Below are 18,536 nucleotides of genomic sequence, written 5' to 3' on the forward strand. Positions count from 1 at the left end.
AGCTAACCCACTAATTCAAAAAAAATAATTAATAATTAATAACTACTTCCTTCGTTCTTTTTTATTTTTCTCATTTATTTTTTTCACAGCTTTCAAACCAAATTTTGAGTCTTAATAATTCTACATACACATTAATAAAAATTATAAAAAGTATATAAAAAAAAATTATACATTAAGACAATCTAATGAGATTTCAGATGGATATATTTAATCTTCTAAATATATCACAAAACATTAATCAAATTTCTTTCTCCTTAAAATAAAATGTTCCAAACAAAAGGAACTTTAGCAAACAAAGGGAATAATAATTAAAAATTTAAAATTGGTTCCTACGTTTCATTTTGTTCGTAATGTTTGGAATTTCCATGCCAAAAGAAAGAAATTTAACATATGTAACTTCTTATTGATACATAAAGTCCAAATATATACATTTTATATTCGTCTTAATGTATAAAATTTTAATATATATATTTATTATATGTTTTTTATAAAATGTATTTAGAAATATTAAGTCTCAAAAAATTAAAATATATTTTGAAAAAATTGTTACCATCAAATTCCAAATGGACGAAAGGACTAACAAAAACTTGTATCTCAAGATTGAAAATCAGATCGCTTTCAGACTGCATTATCCTAAACATCAAAGACAAGGAACACTATTGAAGGGAGAGAGCAAAAATCAAAGACATAAAAAAACAAAAAGAAAAGAATACACAATTTGATCGAATAAAAATAAAATCAATTAAATTTTTAGTTGAATTGGTCTTTTAAGATGGTATCAAAATTCAACATGAAAAATTGCGAGTTGTATCCGCAGTTCTATCTAAAGGGCTCTTGTGTGAGGTACATGAAGAGTATATTCTGGCCTTCAACCATAAGTTCATACTTTTGGTTGGTCAGTCGCTTAACATGGTATTAGAAACCGTGAGAAGAGTCCGGTCACGTTAGTTTGAATTTCATGCACTTTTCATTTCAAGTAGAATATTTAGCACCATACATGTATGATGAAGGCATGAGTTGCATCCATACTTCTAATACAAAGGGCACTCATAAGAGAGGACGTGATTAAGTATATAATATATTTTTGACTTTTAGCCATCAGTTTAGACTTTTAGTTAAGCTAGTTCCTTAACAAATTAAAAGCATACAACGTAGAGGATTGGATTCTAACCAGTTTGAGAATGCTATGGAGTAAAAACTATGTCTAAACTCTAAAGGATAGGTCATTTTTCCTAATGCTAAATGTATGGGCCTCCTTGCATTTCATATGGATCTTGCTTATTCTTCAATTCCCATATTTGTGGCACAACCCTAACATTTTCGGCTCCTCTTGTATAAGATTATCTCATCGGGTCGTTCCTGATCATAGGCAAGGTATGCACTTGCCTAGGGCCCAGAGTTAGAAAGGGCCATAAATTAGAAAATGCTAGTCAATGAAAATACACACTTAAAAATTTGCAATTTATGAGTAGTTCTTTTATCATTTAAGAATTATATATGATACGCCTACATTTTTAATGATAATTATAATATATAGAGTTCATCTTTGTTATTTTTTCGAACATCCGTTTAAATTCAGAATCGACCCTCCATAGAGAGGGCTCACTTCTTTTGGTTTGCCTAAGGCCCGTACAATACCAGAAACAGCACTGCTCATCATGAGACAAACCTATATAAATAGCTCATTTTTCTATTTGATCACTTTAATATTATAAGTGATTAATTTAATAGCCTAAATATATATGAGTCAGCTAATAAAGATAGTGTCACCATCAAACCGTTTCATTAAAAATTTGTGAAATTCCTTTCTTCCCCTTTTTATAATGAAGGGCTAAGAGTGAGCTCATATCTTGTTGAGCCACATGTGTCAGTTTAATTTGTACCCTAATAAATATTAAATAAAATTTCATAATTTTTTCATTAGAATCAAAAGACATGAAGAGAAAAAAAACATAGAAATACATGTGAAACGTTTCATTTGACATGATTTTGACTTGTAATGCTTTTGATAATCGAAAAATCAACTCTAAAATAATTGTAATAATGTTGTTGTGATGCAAATGCAACCATTAAATGAGAAAAGACATCTTAGAATGGAGTTTGAAATAGAGTTTTTAATAGCCTTTTAGGTGGTGGAATGTTTGAGACTAAGCAAGAAACTAAAGTTGGTGAATGTGGCTATGTTACTATCTTTTTCTTTTTCACTCTCCATGACTTATGCAACATTTTATTTTTTTATAATTTTTTTTAAGATTTGTCTTCTTTACTTTTATATTTGTATTTACATATTTTATTTTTCTTTTAATATTATTCACAGATTTCAAACGTTTCTTCCCAATTAAAAAATGGAATCACCTATGGATGAGAGTGTTGGAAAAATAACTTATATGTAATTTCGACCCACATCGAAGAATTAGAAAGATGTTAACTATCATATAATAGGCTACTCCTACTATTACCAATTGGTTTTAAGATGAAACATCATCAAATTTATCTACAGTCATTCTTCTCTTATGCAGATTGTGTTATGTACAAGTCTAATAATAAATTATCAGTAATAGTTAAAAGGTAATGGTAATTACTAATAAGTAGTAATTGGTATTGGGATATGCCGGCAAGAATGATGTCTCCCTTAATCTCAATCTTGTTAGTTACAAAGTCAAATCATGTACTCTTTGGCTATATTTGCAAACATGTCCCCAACATGTTTTCTAATTGAGGACCCCTCTATATTTTTAATTTTCTTAACATCTACTAATTGCACAATTTACAAATAAACGTGATGAATAAGATTACCACTAAAAATAGTTAATCAAAAAGTTAATTGGTATTAGTGAGTTGTAATATATACATTGATGTTTATAGTGAGTACTTTTTAATTGAGTGATTATATTTATTAGTGTATAATATAAATATCTTACTCAAATCATTCGATAAATTATTCATTATTAATAAATTGTAATGTCAATGAGATTCATATCATTGATAAAAATAATTTTGCAGTATCAATAGAAATAAATTATTCACTAAATAAATGTGTTAATTCCCGTATCACATTTTAGAGTCTGGATCCAATATTACTCAATTCTTAATCTGTAAGTTAGACTCTAATCTGAACTATTAAGATACATATAAGATCCTAAAATCTACAAAAATAATAATTATATATAATTTTTTGTATAAAAAGATTTACAAGTCGAGTACGAATAGAACCAAACTCGAACCTTAGGATCCAAAAAAAATAGACTATGGCCCTTAAAATAGGGTAGGATCATCAAGGGGTATTGAACCTTTGGTTCTTGCCCATCTCTTGCCAAAAGATTCATACTTTATTGAGAGGTAAGAGTAGAAAGCTAATGTGCCATTATTGTTGAAGTTACATAGCGTTGCACAATCATACACCTATATACTTGGGGTTTCTACATTATGACTATTAAGTATTAATAGTTTGAATAAAATAAAAATGAATTTAATAGATTGCAAAAATAATTGCTATTTAGACATGGCTCGATACAAAAATCATTGTTTAGATACTTGTTTTAACCCCGATGAAAATAGTTTTGTATTAGAGTAATACCGATGAATATGTAAGAATAATAATGATATATTTTATTATTTTGCCTTTTGTTTTTTTCCATATAAGGGTCTTACTAGCTGTAATTTTCTTATCTTCTTCATAGGAGTGTGGTCTGCGTCTTTGAACCATCTTCAGATCCTAATAATAGCTTCTACGAGCGATATACACTGTGTGTAATCATCATCTTCTGCATGACTAATTAATAGAATCCTTATACAATATGGTACTCTTAATCTTTGAGGGGTCACACATGGACATTTCCTTAATCCTTGTGAGTTATGCCAATTCAAAAGTGATCCACGTAACATGAAACAGAGAAAATAATAATTAATACATAATTTTAATAATTTTTAATCTAAAATATGAACATATTTACGATCAAATTAAGTGTTGTTACTATACACGTAAGTAGTTTCCATTAATCCAAAGTGGCAAAGACAATAAGATGATGGACATTCTTTTTGAGTGACTCTTTAAGAGACAGGCAGCAAGAAATCTTATTGGAATCATATGCAAAAATATTTAACAAAGAGAAAAAAGACAATAGATTGTATCATTGTGTTTATATAATGATGTAAAAGAACATATATATCTTGTCATGTTGCCTAAAGTTGACTTACATCATATTAGAAAATAATAAAAAAAAACTTAAAAAGTTACATCATATATATTCATACCTACCTCATATGTAGCTATAAATTTGTCACAATTTTTGTTTTGTTTCTCTTTAACTTTTAATAGTTTTATTATTATATTTTTTGTTTTATTTACATATATTTTTCTGTTTTTCAATCATATCCATATAATTTAGTGGTCATTATCATTTTCTTAATACTTATATTATTGATGAATATTGTTATTTCATGAAAACTAAGAAGGTCTAAGATAAGCTTTATAAAATATTAGCAACTTGAAAATTAAAACAGGTTATTATACTTAAAATTTTATTTCTAACTATTGAAAATGAATATTATTTACTGAACACATTTAAATATTTCTTTATACAAATATGCTATTACTATGCAAATTTAAGATTAATTTATAAAAAATCCAATTATAATTAGACTCAATCCAGTGGAGCGAATAAACAATTTTTTAAAAAAATTTTAAGTTCTATTCTCACTTGTTCCTTTCCTTCTTTTAGCCTAACGAAAAATCTTAAAAGAATCTTTCCATATTTACAAAATTGTAATTTGTAAGATATCCTCTCAAAGTAAAAGAAATTGAGACATTTCTTTAGCCTACATTTTACCATCTCCTCACCAATCAAGAATATTATACGTAAAAAAATTATTACTTCACTTAAATGTAATTGATTTCACCTACCCTATGTCCTTCTCTAGACGAGTATGAGGAGGACAACTCCTAGAGGACTTGGACTTATAATACCACTTACACCGAAGAAGGCGAGTTGGAGGAGGTTATGATGTTTGATAGTCAGAAAGCGTTGTTAGAAGCTATCATATTCATAGAAATGTAGAGCATAGAACGGAGACCTCAAACCAAATTGTCCTTACCTTGAAGTGTAAGCGGGGCTGTTCGTGGAGACTTAAACCTCAAACCAAATATACATTAACTTATAATAACTTATTCTAATGTTTCTAATGCAAATACAACAAATAACAACACAATAATTAGGGGGCAAAAAAGTAAAGTAGCTATTCGCAGTTACTAACTGCAAACAGGTCAAAAAAAGTCAAAATGTTGTTCGCAATTAATAACTGCGAACAGCTACTTTGTTTTTTTTGTTCTGTTTGCAGTTACTAACTACGAACAGTCTCAAACCACAAATTTGAGATTTTCACGCTTACTTTTAGAATAATGTTGAAACTTATACTATTTATTTATTTTTGTTGATAAATTCTCTTAGTCATTTCAAATTTTGAAAAATATATCTATTGAAGTTTTTGAAGTGGTTAATTAAAATTAATTTAAAAAATAAAAATTTACCTACTATCCATTTTCTAAACACATTTCTTCTCCCCACCACCCCCTAACTAACGACTACGTTTCCCCTTCAAGCTGACGAACCACCTCCTACAAAACAACCCTCTCCTCGTAACAGATATGCTCTGTTTCTCGAAATAAAGCACCGCCACTACCCTCGATGACCATCCACCAAACATCCTTCCCCTGAAAATCCCTTACTAATATCAACAATCCCTTTTTAATGAACTCCATTAGAAATACTCATTACGTTAACCATCGAGATTGCTAAAATTAACTTTTAATGTAATGGGAAACAATTGCAATCATTTTGAACGAAAGACGTCTGAAAGGGCCAAAAAGGAAAAATAGCATCAGAGTCCCTAAGAGTAGAGCTATCAAAAATTGACCAATTAGAGAATAAGACATGTATATTGAGTTAAAATTTGACACACAAGGGGAATACCAGCTAAGCACAAGGCAGTTTACTGATTGTAAGCTCTACTAGGAACAGATGCTGCACACCGGGCACTGGTCCCCATTCCTGTGTCTTGCAAGCGCCAAAAGATGTAACAGTCGAGCATCTTCCGCTTAAATTGCTGCCCAAAATGCCAAATAGCGACGGAAACCATATTCCATTTGACATCCTAATAAAGCACGAGGGGCAGAATCTAAAATGTTGATCTACGACTACAACACTAAGTAACATACTAAGATCCTTGAAAAAGATGTAACTGTCTCTGTCCGTAAAACTTAGATTATACTTGAATAAAAATAGGTACACATTAATTTGATGTCACTTTGCAAGGCTTACTCTTCAGCTTCGCCATTCTCATTATCTATGTTGGCACCCTTGAGGTGCAGATGCTTCTCCCGTTTTTGAAAATCCGTCAAACCTTTCCCACTTCCGGTCACACCAACCTTGCCAAATGGATCGTCTGGGGACTTGAAAATGCTCTCTTTTTTGCGTCCTGAGAAGAAACCAACCTAGAGGCATCACAGAGCCAAATTAGAGATTTTAAATAAGAACTACACTCAATAAATAATATCATAAGTTCATAACCAAGAAATACACATTAATAGGTTATATGGGCTTATAATCCTTCTCAGTTGGCTAGTTTCTTTTACATCACTTAATTGGAGCTTGCATTTGAGAAATGGGTCGAGCTTTTTCAGATGAAAATTGAAAACAAAATTAGTAGTATAATTCCAAAACCACATGGGAACATCAATACAAAACCCCAAAAACCCCTAATGATATATATCCATATTTTCCTCATAACTAAAACATGGATTAAACATTTTTATAAAATATCCCATCTTCGCGGCAACCATTTTCTTCTTGAGTATGTTCTTTCACATCCCTATTCTACTAATTTTGGCTTCACCACTGGGCCCAAAAGGCATCGAAACAGATTCACCGTTAGCGAGGTTAACAAGTCCTCGTGTCTGGAACCAGATAGCCTATATAAGCTGATTTACTCTGGTTCATGTAATCCAGTAATGTACGAATCTTCTGTTCCATTGGAACAGATTTATGAGAACCTTACTGCTAGAGTTTTGGTAAATTTTAGGTACACAAACACAAGAATGGAAGACAAGCAGGAAACAAATGTGTAATTTAAACAGAACCCACATAGTATGGCTTCGTTAATTTTAGAACAAAAGGGAAATCAGCAAACCATATCCCAAATAATCATGCTACCATAGAGTAACACACAAGTGATACCTTCTTCGCACGGCCTTTTGTACTCTGAAACTGCTGCCAAGCATTTTGGCGTTTGTTCTGCGTCACCTCAAGTTTCTCCATTCGCACTTTTGATTTGAATGAATGTATCTTTTTACGTTTTGCCGCTTTCTGCACATCAACAGAAAAGCTATTGAATAATTGACAGATCAATGCAACAGCAAGGGAGAAGATCAAAGTACCACCAATGTCAAAAACATTCAAAACCAAACACAACAGCTCCAAATACGTATGGAAGCCAAAAAAAATTGCTACATCATACAACAATAAAATATAGATGTTATGGTCTGTGCTTCAAATCTGATCATTGTGCATGTATTACCAACCATATTTGGTGGCAACTGTGAAAAGGAAAAACAGAAAGGAAGCAAGGGAAAACTGTGTATGTGTTTATCCTCCAAAATCCAAATATTCACAACTTTAAAAAAGGATTCAGTTTTATAAACATAACAAACTTGTACTATCCATCTCCTTCCTCCAATTAATATCAAACTAAAGGAATATAACTCAATCTCTCCCTTGCTTACCTTTCTCTACATCAAACCTACTCACCAAACCACATAATTAGAAGAGCAAGCCACTATGCGTCATCTTAATTATAGTTATGGCCTCTGGCCGATCTGCACGTAACGGTCCCTATCCACTAAAAATAAAAAGAAGCCAGCATGCAAATAAATCTGCTTTGCTCATAGCTCTATTTAATACTCACCACATCTTCAGGGTCTTCAGGATTTATACGGAGTTTAGCCGGTATACTTCGTGACTGGAAGTCAACAACTGCAGCTTGCGCAATTTTCCGTTTCAAAGCCTGTTTAGTAGCTTCAGCTTCTTTCTCAGCTTGCAATAAAGCATCGACACCCGTGCTATCCCCATCAAGTGACCTTACATTTGCAGGATCAACCTGAAAATCACTTCACATATTAAGTAATGTTCGATTGCAACATGTGTTAAGAGCTGTTCAATAGAAACAATGTGATCGTCTTTGTCATTTCCTAATTATATCTCAGTTTCATATTTTATTCTACGTGAAAATTCAAAGCGTAGCTGCACGACTTTTGATAATATTTGAACAATTTAGAAACTCAAAATCAGCTCTTTAGGATGAATTTTGTTTAACTTATAAGTGCTTATTATCCTGATCTTTAAAATTGTAACTTCCTTTTTAATGTATATCAGTGGTCTCACTCTTCTCTCAGCACAAGACTACATGGGTCTTCAAGCCAGTACATTTGATGATGCTTTTTCTTCCCTGGCTCTCAATGTTGAAGTTAAAATGCCCTGATATTATAAGCTCACTCATCTCCTTCAGTTGTATAAGTTGCAGTTCTAACACAAATAATATTGCAAAACTACAAAAGAAAAAAGGGAAAACGGTAAAATAAGACATTCTAAATAATTATCATAGGAGTTTGACTACTTTTTTAGGGAGAGTGCAAGCAGTGGTAAGACTTATTTTATTGTCTACAAAAAAGGCTAGTAGTATAAAAATTTTCAAGCCAGTAATTTACAGGTCCATTTCTACCCAAAATCTCTACATTAGAACTTGAAATCCGTTATTGTACAAGCTCAGTGAACATTCCATATACTCTGCCTCACTTCAAATTGATAAAGTTTCAAATTATAATGAGAAAGTTATTCCAATAGTACGGAATATTGAGTTAATCAGTACTAGGGATTATTTCGCGCGAATAAGTCATAGTTAAGATAATTTTTTAAAAAATTTCTTATTTTATAAAGTGTAGTCCTCATCAGCAATTTTGTTTTTTTTTTTTGTGGTTATCCTAACTCGAGCATGTGTTGCATCTTCTTCGAGAAAAACGCAATGACACTAGCAGCCAAATTCTTCCACCTAACTCGCCAATCATTAAGCAAGTTGACCACATGATCACAACTATGTCACTGTTAATGATGATAGCAATATCGACCCTAAACTGTTTGAACTAAAGTTGCTCATGTGCAAAAAGCATTTACCCTATGTCTTGAGTACTCAATAATCAGAAGAATCGAGCCCGAATATGCTCCAAAAAATCAACTATCCAAGCCTAGCCCTAAACGTACCCAAAGTCTGAAAAGGAATACAATCAAAACTTATTTTGCTTCATTTTCTTCAAAGCTTTTCCAATTTCTTTGTTTAATCATCTCGCACGTTTCCTATTCTCTTCCAGTCTCCAGCCTCCCTCCCTTCATATCCTTTGTTTGATCGTTCTTTGACTCACAAGTTTTTTATTCTCTTCCACCCAAATTGTCAATATGTCTCTAATTTCCCTTCCTTGGTATCTATTGAAGGATTCATCAAAGTACTATTTCCCTGATCTCTTCATCTTAAACAAGAATGTTATCCAATTTATCCTTGACTCATTTCACCAAACTTGACTCATTTCACCCAACCAAAATTCTTTCCAACACTTTTTGCTACTTAGGAAAAATCTTTTTCTACTTCTGTTGAGCAAAACTAATAATTATAAGGCATGCTAAAATGTAAGACAAAATAGGGTAATAGAAGCTAAACTAAGTGGTAGATGAGATGGAGGGGAGAATAGAGGAATTACAAACCTCACGTTGTGTTGAACCTTTAACTAGTGTTGGAGTAACAAATACCCACTCCTCTTTCCTCTTTGAGCTACCACAACCTCCACCCATCTTTCTTATTATATTGTTTTCTCTTGTTTCATATACCTCATATAAGCACACCATAAATCCCAAAATATGACTTTTGTGTACTTATTTTGTTTCTTATTTCAAGAAACTAATTTTTTAAAGAGGACAATGTTAAAATACATAATGAGATATACATAAAAACGGTGACAACTCAATTCTTTCCATTTTTATGTGCGAAAACAATTAGATTTTTAAAAAATTTTAAAAATTTTCAACAAAAGAAACATATATTTTGGTCACAATTTCCTCAAGTGCAGCTTTCTTTGAAGCAAGGTTATGAATTGAAGGATAATAAACAATGCATTAAATCAATAAACAAGCCCAATGTATGGTCAAGTAACATAATGCCTAAAAAGTGATAAGTAATCATGGCCTAAACCAAATAGTCCATATGATGCTCCAATATTAAAGTGTCTCGGTGTAGTTGTTTCTTTCTTAAGCCAAATTAGTAAAGAGACTGTGTATAACTAAAATATGGGCAAGTGCTCTGCAACCTTCCATGTAAGCGACGATGCAGAAGCCACAATAACAAGGAATAATGTGTAAAGTTAGTGCATTGCTCTATTATGGGATGATACCTCTTCCTTATTTCCCCATTCATCAAAGCGGACATAGTAGCCATTTGGAGTGTAAGCCTCGATAGTTGCATCATACCTGCACATTTAACTAATCAAAAACAGAAACAAAGCGTAAAACAAGCAGCAAAAGCAAGTTTAGCCTACTAAACATATGATTCACTTCTTACCATTCTCCATCTTCACTCCAAACTGCTTGAATTTTCATTCCAATCGGAAATCTATCTTGCTGCTCCAACATGTTCATCGAATCCGAACAAGAGTGAAAAAACAAGAATGTCAGCTTCAATAGAACAATATGAAACCAAATAGCAAATTTTTCCGTTCTAAAGAGCTATACTTAAGATGTATGTGTGCATATACATAAACACATACACAACAAGAAAGGGCGAGAATAATTGGAGAACTACCATCTCATACTGAGCAACCCCATTTGAAGTTTGCATGATATCAGATGTGCTAGCACTTGTACCAATGGCTGAAACAAAATTATCATTTTGCTTTGCAGTTACCAGTAACTCTTCTGTCAATGCAATCACCTGACACATACATTGATCTTGATATTAGAAAATTTCACAAAAATAATTTTTAAACCTAGACAACTGTTAAATTCCGAACTTAGACATCGAGGCAACTCCTGAAAGACTGAAATCATGAGGAAGTATGTAGAGGTGAAACATCCAACACATAGCAGACCTGCACAGAAACCAAGACAAAAGTGATGGACATCTGTACGAAATTTTAACAGACACATCTCTAACCATTTCTTTAATCCCATTACAGCTGCCCATAAGCATATCAAATATCTTGACTAAAACCCAAGCATACCTTTAAAACCAAGCACTAAGAAGATATTCAGCCAAGTGCAGCCGGTTTATCTTTGCTTGTTGAGCAGCATTCCTTGGTAATAAAAATCGATGAAAGAAGGGAATATTACAACATGAAGCTTATCCATTTACGCAGTGGGTTTTCGATAGTTGCCAAGCAAGGACATGATTTTGTGACTTGTGAACATTTATGTTTCCGTTCCCTTCTTCCACTAGAGGACGAATACCTTTGTAAACAACGAAAAAGAATAAAACTTTTTCTTTTCCATCTTTCTTTTTCTTAGCATTTTATTCACTCTTTGACCCTTATTGCATTTGCTTGCACTTTTCTAATCATTTATATAGTGATTTACAATTTATCAAGCAGTAGCAATTTTCTTTATATTGAAAGAAATCCCACTACAAAGGAATAGATGGACCACACGTCCACCAGAAACTAAAGGAGGCAGTCTCCAATCTAACATAGCATCAGAAAGAAACAAACTAGTAATGCACAAGAACCATGAGTAGAAGTTGAATAAACCAATCACATCAAAAAACCAAAGATAACTAAAGGATCCACGTTCAATAAAGAAAATAATTAAACAAAAAAGGAAACAGCGCGTCTTGTATGAGACCATCTCGCCATGAGACGGGTCCATACAAGCAGCCCAATTAATGTCTTTTTCAAAAAAAAATATTGATTAAGTAAATTAAAAATGTTTCTTTTTTCCAGTTTGTGTAAAAACTAAAAATTGGGTCAGCCCATGTTAAGTCGTCTCACGATGAGACGGTCTTAATAAAGAATTTGTCAAAAAGATAACCACATACTTATTCCTTCTATGCCTTCACACATTTCATATACTAAATGCAAGAGACCCAAAAGAAAAAATGGATTACAATAGAGTCCTACAAACCATAGATCACGAAACATCGTTGCACGACATTATAAAATTAAAAATTCATAACCTTTCTCCTCATTAACAAAATGCACATATTGCAAGATCAAAACATTATCTTGCATCTATAGATCGCAATATCACAAGGGTTTAATATTTCCAAACTCGAAGCATAAACAAAAAAATGGGAAAACATATAATAAGACATTTCTCAAATGAAAATGTATGCATAAGGTTTTCATGGAGAAAGATAACATTATACATTTTATGTTTTTGAAAATTTAAGAACATAAAGTTAGAAAAAAAAGTATCCTTAAACTTAAAGGGTAAATATTGGTAAAAGAAACCATAAATGTTCAATGATGAATATATATTATGTAATGTTTATCTCCTTAACATTAAATGTAAAAAGATATGAGCTTTAATTTCATATATTTTGAGTCGAAAAAAACTTTGAACTTAGTATAATTTTAAATAAATTAAACATAACATTCAACTTTTAAAAGTTTGTTGAAGCCATAAGTATCAATTGAAATAACCCCATCTTTGCCTAATGTATATACTTTATCTAATTAAAAAATGCGGCTCCCTCTAAGCCTCTATGACAAGCTATTTAGTCCTAAAAACCCCATCAAAAAGCATACACAGTGAAGTTAATATGCAAAAAAAAAATGTTGAGTGAAATCATAAAAAGGTCGAGATAGGATCACCTCTTCAAGTTCCTTTTGCATGTCCTTGTATTCAGAATTGCTTGGGTCATCGGCCAAGAGAAGTTTGACCTAAAAACAAAGAAATCAGCTAAAAGGATAGATTGTTCCATATGTAACTCATAATGACTAACCAATGTCATCATAGCTATAAGTATCCCTTATCAACAAAACATAAAAATAAACAATACAATTATTCAATGATCCATTACAAAGTTACATCACAAACAAATAGTCGGACAAAGAGATTCAAAGACTTAAGATCAGATAACTTCATAAGAGCTACAAACAATAGAACTATTTCATAATGGACATAAGTAGGGAGCAATTGCTTCACCAATAAAATTTAAACCACCAAGTTATATAGCTAAGCATTTACCAATCTCTAAACTCTTGCAATTCATAACAAGATCAGGCAATTCGCAAAAGATCATTGAAGTCTCAAAATGATAGTACCATTTTTTAATTTATTTATAAGTCTAAAACTGAAACGATAGCACAAAAGTCATCCCCAAGTAACCTTTTATGGATTGGAATTCCAAGTTTTTAACATATGTAAATTTGATTTACCATTTTTTAATTTATTATAAGTCTAAAACTGAAATTTTAGCACAAAAGTTATCCCCTAAGTAACCTTTTATGGATTGGAATTCCAAGTTTTTAACATATGTTAATTTGATTTACTTTACTTGAAGCACTTATGTGATTTCACTTTACCTTAATCCTATTTCTCTCATCACATGGGCTCTTATTTATCTCCTCTCCTCACCTTATTTTTCGTTCCTCCCTTATCCCATCAAATGTTGCAAGTTAAAAAGTGACAGTTGTGTAGCTTTCCATCTTTACTAAGTGACTGAAAGGTCATCATAATCCTATCAACAAAACATGCGCATACTATATCATGCATCATCTAGGTTATTCTCCCCCTTAACTTCAACTCATTGACCAAAAGGTCATCATACTCCTATCAACAAGACCTGGGCACACTATATCATGCATCCTCTTCTGTTATTCTCCATCCCTAATACCTACCTTCCCCCTTCTTAACATCATCTATGATCTCCTTTATGCTATATTTGAATGAAAGGAAATTGATGGGAATAAAGGGAAAGAAAACAAAGGGGTTTCATTTCCTTTATTTTGATACCAATAGGAAAGGGGAAGAATTATGAAGTGAAGCACTCCTTCACATTTTATACTAAACAAACCTTTTCATTATTGGAAAGATTTAGAAGGAAAACAATTAAATCTTCCCTCACCTTCCCTCCTATTTTTTTCCTTCTAAAATGTTATTCATATACACTTTAGTGTCATCTAGACTCGTGTTAATAATAAATTTTCTAAATCCATAGTAGCACATGCCTTGCCATACCCCTCACTTAAGAGTCATCACTACCCATTGAACATGAAGGCCCCTTTACTTATTACCAATGGTCAAGAATTTAGTTCATTTCCATTTTGTATCGGCAAATACATTCCATTGACCTTTACATTAAAAATCCTTAAGTACATACACTGAAATATGGAAATATATGGGCTGGCCATTTTTACCCCTGTCATCATATGATTTAGGTTTTTCATAAGTTTTGAGGAGAACGTGCTAAACTGCTCTCCGTACTACAAAACATGTATGAATTATTTTTTAAAGCACAAATAACACAGAAGACAAAAGGTAATTTGTTGTAAAACAGATTGTAGTTGTGTAGACATGTGCCAATCAAAATTGGTCTAAAATGAAAGAAGGGACTGAATCTTGAGCATAGGAAAGGCAATGCCAACAAAAAAAACACCGATCAAGCAATGGGTTGATCGTACTTGGATGAATATTTCGAAAAATAGTTGATCGTGCTTGGATAAATATTTCAAAAAGTAGCAATCCCACGGAGGAAACACTAAAATGGCATGAGGGACAATGAGTAAGAACTTCGTTCACTTAAAATTTCAAATATCTAATTTTGAAAAGTAATTTATTTTTCCTTTGCCAATTGTCATTTATGCGCCTCTAATTATATATATATATATATATATATATATATATATATATATATATATATATATATGGCAAATTGGCAACTCATCGAATTTTAGGCAAAAAACAATAAAGATCCGTCCGTTTTCTATCGAGGCTAATTACTTCGGTATCCAAATTCAGGAAGTGAACACAAGTGGGGAGACCAAACAGAGGAACATGAAATGAAAAAGAATCCGCAATAAAAGGGGTAATTGTAATTTGTAACATGAAATGAAAGATTCTGCAATAAAAGGCTTCCTAATTGAGTCAAAAAAGGTATCAGGGTCCAGACTCCAGAGATGAGATGAAAAAAAATACCATCCAATTTCCATAGTTGTAAGTCCGTTTGATATATTCCAATAATAAAGAATGCGAGGACTAAAAACATAATATAACTACTCCGACGTCAATTGGATTATACAGTGTTCTCACCTATCAGGCTATAGTGTACCAAAAAAAAAAAAGGTTTCAGGCTGATGACAAACAAACCCTCTGTAAGTTGTAACTTGTAAGTTGCAAATATTACTTCCAACATCAAAACCAACGGTCCATAATACCATACAGTGTTAACCAAATTTTACGCACTCCAAAAATTCATAAAGCAAAAATAATAATAATAAAATTAGAAAAGAAACGTAGTGAGTTTCAATCTTACACAAATTGAATTGTAAAAAAACCTAACTCGAAAATTATCAAAGTGAAAACAACCGAAAAAAAAAATAGAAGAAAGCGAATCCGGATAATTGTAAAATTAAAGGCGACGGAAGAGATAACGAACCTGCTGAAGCTGTTCTCTGTATGTAGAGATGTTGGAAGTGAGTTCTTGAATGCTAAGCTCTTCACCGCCTTCCATGTTTTCGCCTGATTTTGATTTTGATTATGATTTTGGTTTTGGTTTTGGTTTTGATTTAGGGTTTGGATGGGAGATTTTAAGAATAAAATAACAAGATAATTGTTAGTCACGATGCGATCGTCTAAACATTACATATGCGGTAGTTATATTTTGGGCAAGCAACTGGGCTTATATAGAGAAGACAATACACATAGGTTCGTATGCCAAAAAAAAAAAAAAAAAAATTTGAAAAGTGCAAACATTTCAAAAAATACCTTATAAAAAAATTTTAGTACAAATAAAAAAAATTTTCAAATAATACTTAATAAAAAATTTATTTGTTAAAGAGTAACGACTAACACTTATCGTCAATATACCGTTAGACTAAGATTGAGTAGTCATTACGTAGGTTTAATATTTTGATTTGTTTGCCAAATTATATCCTTCATTTATCACTCTAATTAAGCATTTCTTATATTGTGCAAAAAAATTGAAATCTTTCAACTACAAACTTCATTAAATTGGGCATCAAATCAATGGAAGACTTTGGTAAATTGGTAAGTAAATTAGTATTGTAATTTTATTTTGTTGTACCGGTAATTTATTCTTTGAAGAAGATTAACAATATAATCACAAAGCGAATGTATCGTTTGAAACTTTTATTTTATTTAATTTGTTGGGCTTTTTCTGTAAAATTTGATTGTTAGTGTATCTAATTGGTTATTCCAGTGCGTTAGATGCTGAATTACATCCTCTGTTTACTCATATTACATGATTATGGTTTGATGTTGATGATTATATAGTTGAATTCCAATTACTTCCATTACATTAATATTTTGTTGTATTGCATTTATTAAATTAAAGCTTGATGTTGATGATTACATTACTATGTGTTAATGTTGTGCTTTAATAAATTAAGTATTGTCGAGTTTATCTCACGAAATCTGTTAATATTAGGCTTTATTTTGAGGGGTTTTTTATGACCAAAGGTTATACCACGTGTAAGAACGAAAGGGACCGAGTTTAATAAATATGCTACTTTGAGATAGCACATTGGATTAAGCATGATAGTAGGTGCGATGATGCAGGAAGAATATAGTATAAGATGAAGGGGTATAGTGTGTTTGATGGGAGGATTGAATAAAGGATGATAAAGGCATATATTTCTTTTTAGATTTTCCTGTGTTAGAGCTTTATTGGAGGCTTTCTAAACTGTTCTTCCACAAGCAGAGATCATATATTGTTGCAAACATATACTTGAGTCAATTTTAAGAAGAATTTAAGCGGAGAATTATTCAAATTATTCTTTTGAGAATGCGACTAAAGCCTCAATTAAAGGTAACATAATAATTTTACATTGCATAATTGTATGAAGAAGTTGGAATATTTGAGCAATTTTGCTGTTGAAACTGAGATTGTTGGTCTATCATACTGTATAATATTACTTTAACCCCAAAAGAATGAAATTAAAAAAATTTCAATTGATACATATAATTACGTAGTTGCCATTCCCACATGTTATTGGTCTAAACATGTCTTTCCTAATAGATGCAAGTCACGCAAGCTATTGAATAATTGGTGTGAGTCCTTCAATAATTTTCTAAGCGAGATAAGAGGAAAGCCAAGTATTTTCTAATGGAATGAATAAGAAGGTATGTGATGCAAACATGCAGCTAAGAGTGAAGGATCGAATGAAATCAAGGGTGTAATAATGCCCTTTGTGATTAAGGATATTAAGAAGGTTTGTGTAAAATTATATGACATGAGGGTGATTCTGGTGAATTGTTGGAGTATAAAGTTGACGATGATAGTTACATTATGAACTTGCATTACAAAAGTTGTCTTTGTAATAAATGGAACCTCGCCAAAATCCCTTGCAGGCATGCATTGGCATTTATAGGGAAAAGGACGTTAAATTTTACCTCGTTTACGCACGAGGTTTATTATGTGAGGGCATATGCCAAGACTTATACACCAACCTTCCATGGAATGCCTGTTCATAAGCAATAGCCTTCAACTACATTGGACAATCCCATTAGTGCAGGACGCATAAGTTCGATGAAGGGAAAGGGAATTTGTTTCAAGAGACTTCAAGCCGGATAGGATGAAATGAATCCTTGTAATCGTGCAACCCACTAAAGTGAAATAGGCTTTGAATTGAAGGGATCGGGTTTTAAACAAGATCTTTTCGTTTACATAAGTGGGGGTCTATACGAGTCTTTATTATTTTATTTCTTAAACTGTGATAAATTACTATAGATTTATTATATTTAATAGTCTGATTACAATTGGTAAAAGCACATAATTAAATTGTAAGACAGTTTACTCAGAAAAACGTGCTTATTCCAATGAAAATTATAAGGAACAAATTTATTAAGGGTTACATGAAAGTTCTTTAGTTGAAAATCGAGGGTAAATGTCATATTTTTCAAAGTAATGGAAATTTGAATCACCAAAAATTAAATTTTTTATTTGTCTAAAAACATAAATATTTTTTTTATAAAAAGATTTATATGTGAGAAAAATCAACATATATATTTGCAATTGATCATATATGGACTTAGTACATATTAAAATAGTGTGCACCAAACCACCAACCTTAAATTTAAAGAGTGTAATTAAGTAAAATGGAGAGTGAGGAGTGTTGACTCGTGACTTAAATAAAAGAAAGAGTTCACAATAAGAACACTGTGGACTAAATCCATTTAAACTTACAAATATTTTAAGATTGCGACAAAGAAACACTAATTTTAAAAAAATGGCTAAAATTTAGTTGCTATACATTAAAAATAAAGACG

The 18,536-nt window shown here is 31.7% G+C and overlaps 2 protein-coding genes across 4 annotated transcripts in view; one reads left to right on the plus strand and one right to left on the minus strand.

Moving 5' to 3' along the window:
- Nucleotides 1-2,659, plus strand: part of LOC130808887 (uncharacterized) — a 9,785-nt gene extending 7,126 nt beyond the window's left edge. The window contains exon 2 of the mRNA XM_057674427.1: nt 2,318-2,659. Within this exon, the coding sequence (XP_057530410.1) occupies nt 2,318-2,382 (65 nt within the window). The 3' untranslated portion in view covers nt 2,383-2,659. The remainder of the gene's footprint in view (nt 1-2,317) is intronic.
- Nucleotides 2,660-5,893: 3,234 nt separating this feature from the next.
- On the minus strand, nt 5,894-15,896 carry LOC130807855 (uncharacterized). Of its 3 annotated transcripts, XM_057673224.1 has the most exons (9): nt 15,685-15,735; nt 12,899-12,967; nt 11,312-11,537; nt 10,894-11,179; nt 10,654-10,712; nt 10,487-10,562; nt 7,960-8,151; nt 7,233-7,361; nt 5,894-6,490 (listed from the first exon to the last, which is right to left on the minus strand). In XM_057673224.1, the coding sequence occupies exons 4-9, from the start codon at nt 11,029-11,031 to the stop codon at nt 6,314-6,316; spliced, it is 771 nt and encodes a 256-aa protein (XP_057529207.1). In that variant the 5' UTR covers nt 11,032-11,179; nt 11,312-11,537; nt 12,899-12,967; nt 15,685-15,735; the 3' UTR covers nt 5,894-6,313. The 3 variants fall into 3 exon arrangements, with proteins under 3 accessions (XP_057529207.1, XP_057529206.1, XP_057529208.1); XM_057673223.1 differs by lacking the exon at nt 11,312-11,537 and having other exon boundaries at nt 10,894-11,022; nt 15,685-15,896; XM_057673225.1 differs by lacking the exon at nt 11,312-11,537.
- Between the last annotated feature and the right edge of the window lie 2,640 nt (nt 15,897-18,536).

This window comes from Amaranthus tricolor, chromosome 3 (genome assembly GCF_026212465.1).
Source record: "Amaranthus tricolor cultivar Red isolate AtriRed21 chromosome 3, ASM2621246v1, whole genome shotgun sequence".
In the NCBI taxonomy this organism is placed as follows: Eukaryota; Viridiplantae; Streptophyta; class Magnoliopsida; order Caryophyllales; family Amaranthaceae; genus Amaranthus; species Amaranthus tricolor.

Bases quoted from the DNA above. Each gene is read 5' to 3' on its own strand.
- LOC130807855 (XM_057673223.1), bottom strand. From the start codon at position 15,759: ATGGAAGGCGGTGAAGAGCTTAGCATTCAAGAACTCACTTCCAACATC. The intron at 12,968-15,684 runs GTTCGTTATCTC...CTTTGTTTTTAG, and splicing joins ACAGAGAACAGCTTCAGCAG to GTCAAACTTCTCTTGGCCGA. The intron at 10,563-10,653 runs GTAAGAAGTGAA...TTAAATGTGCAG, and splicing joins TGGAGTGAAGATGGAGAATG to GTATGATGCAACTATCGAGG.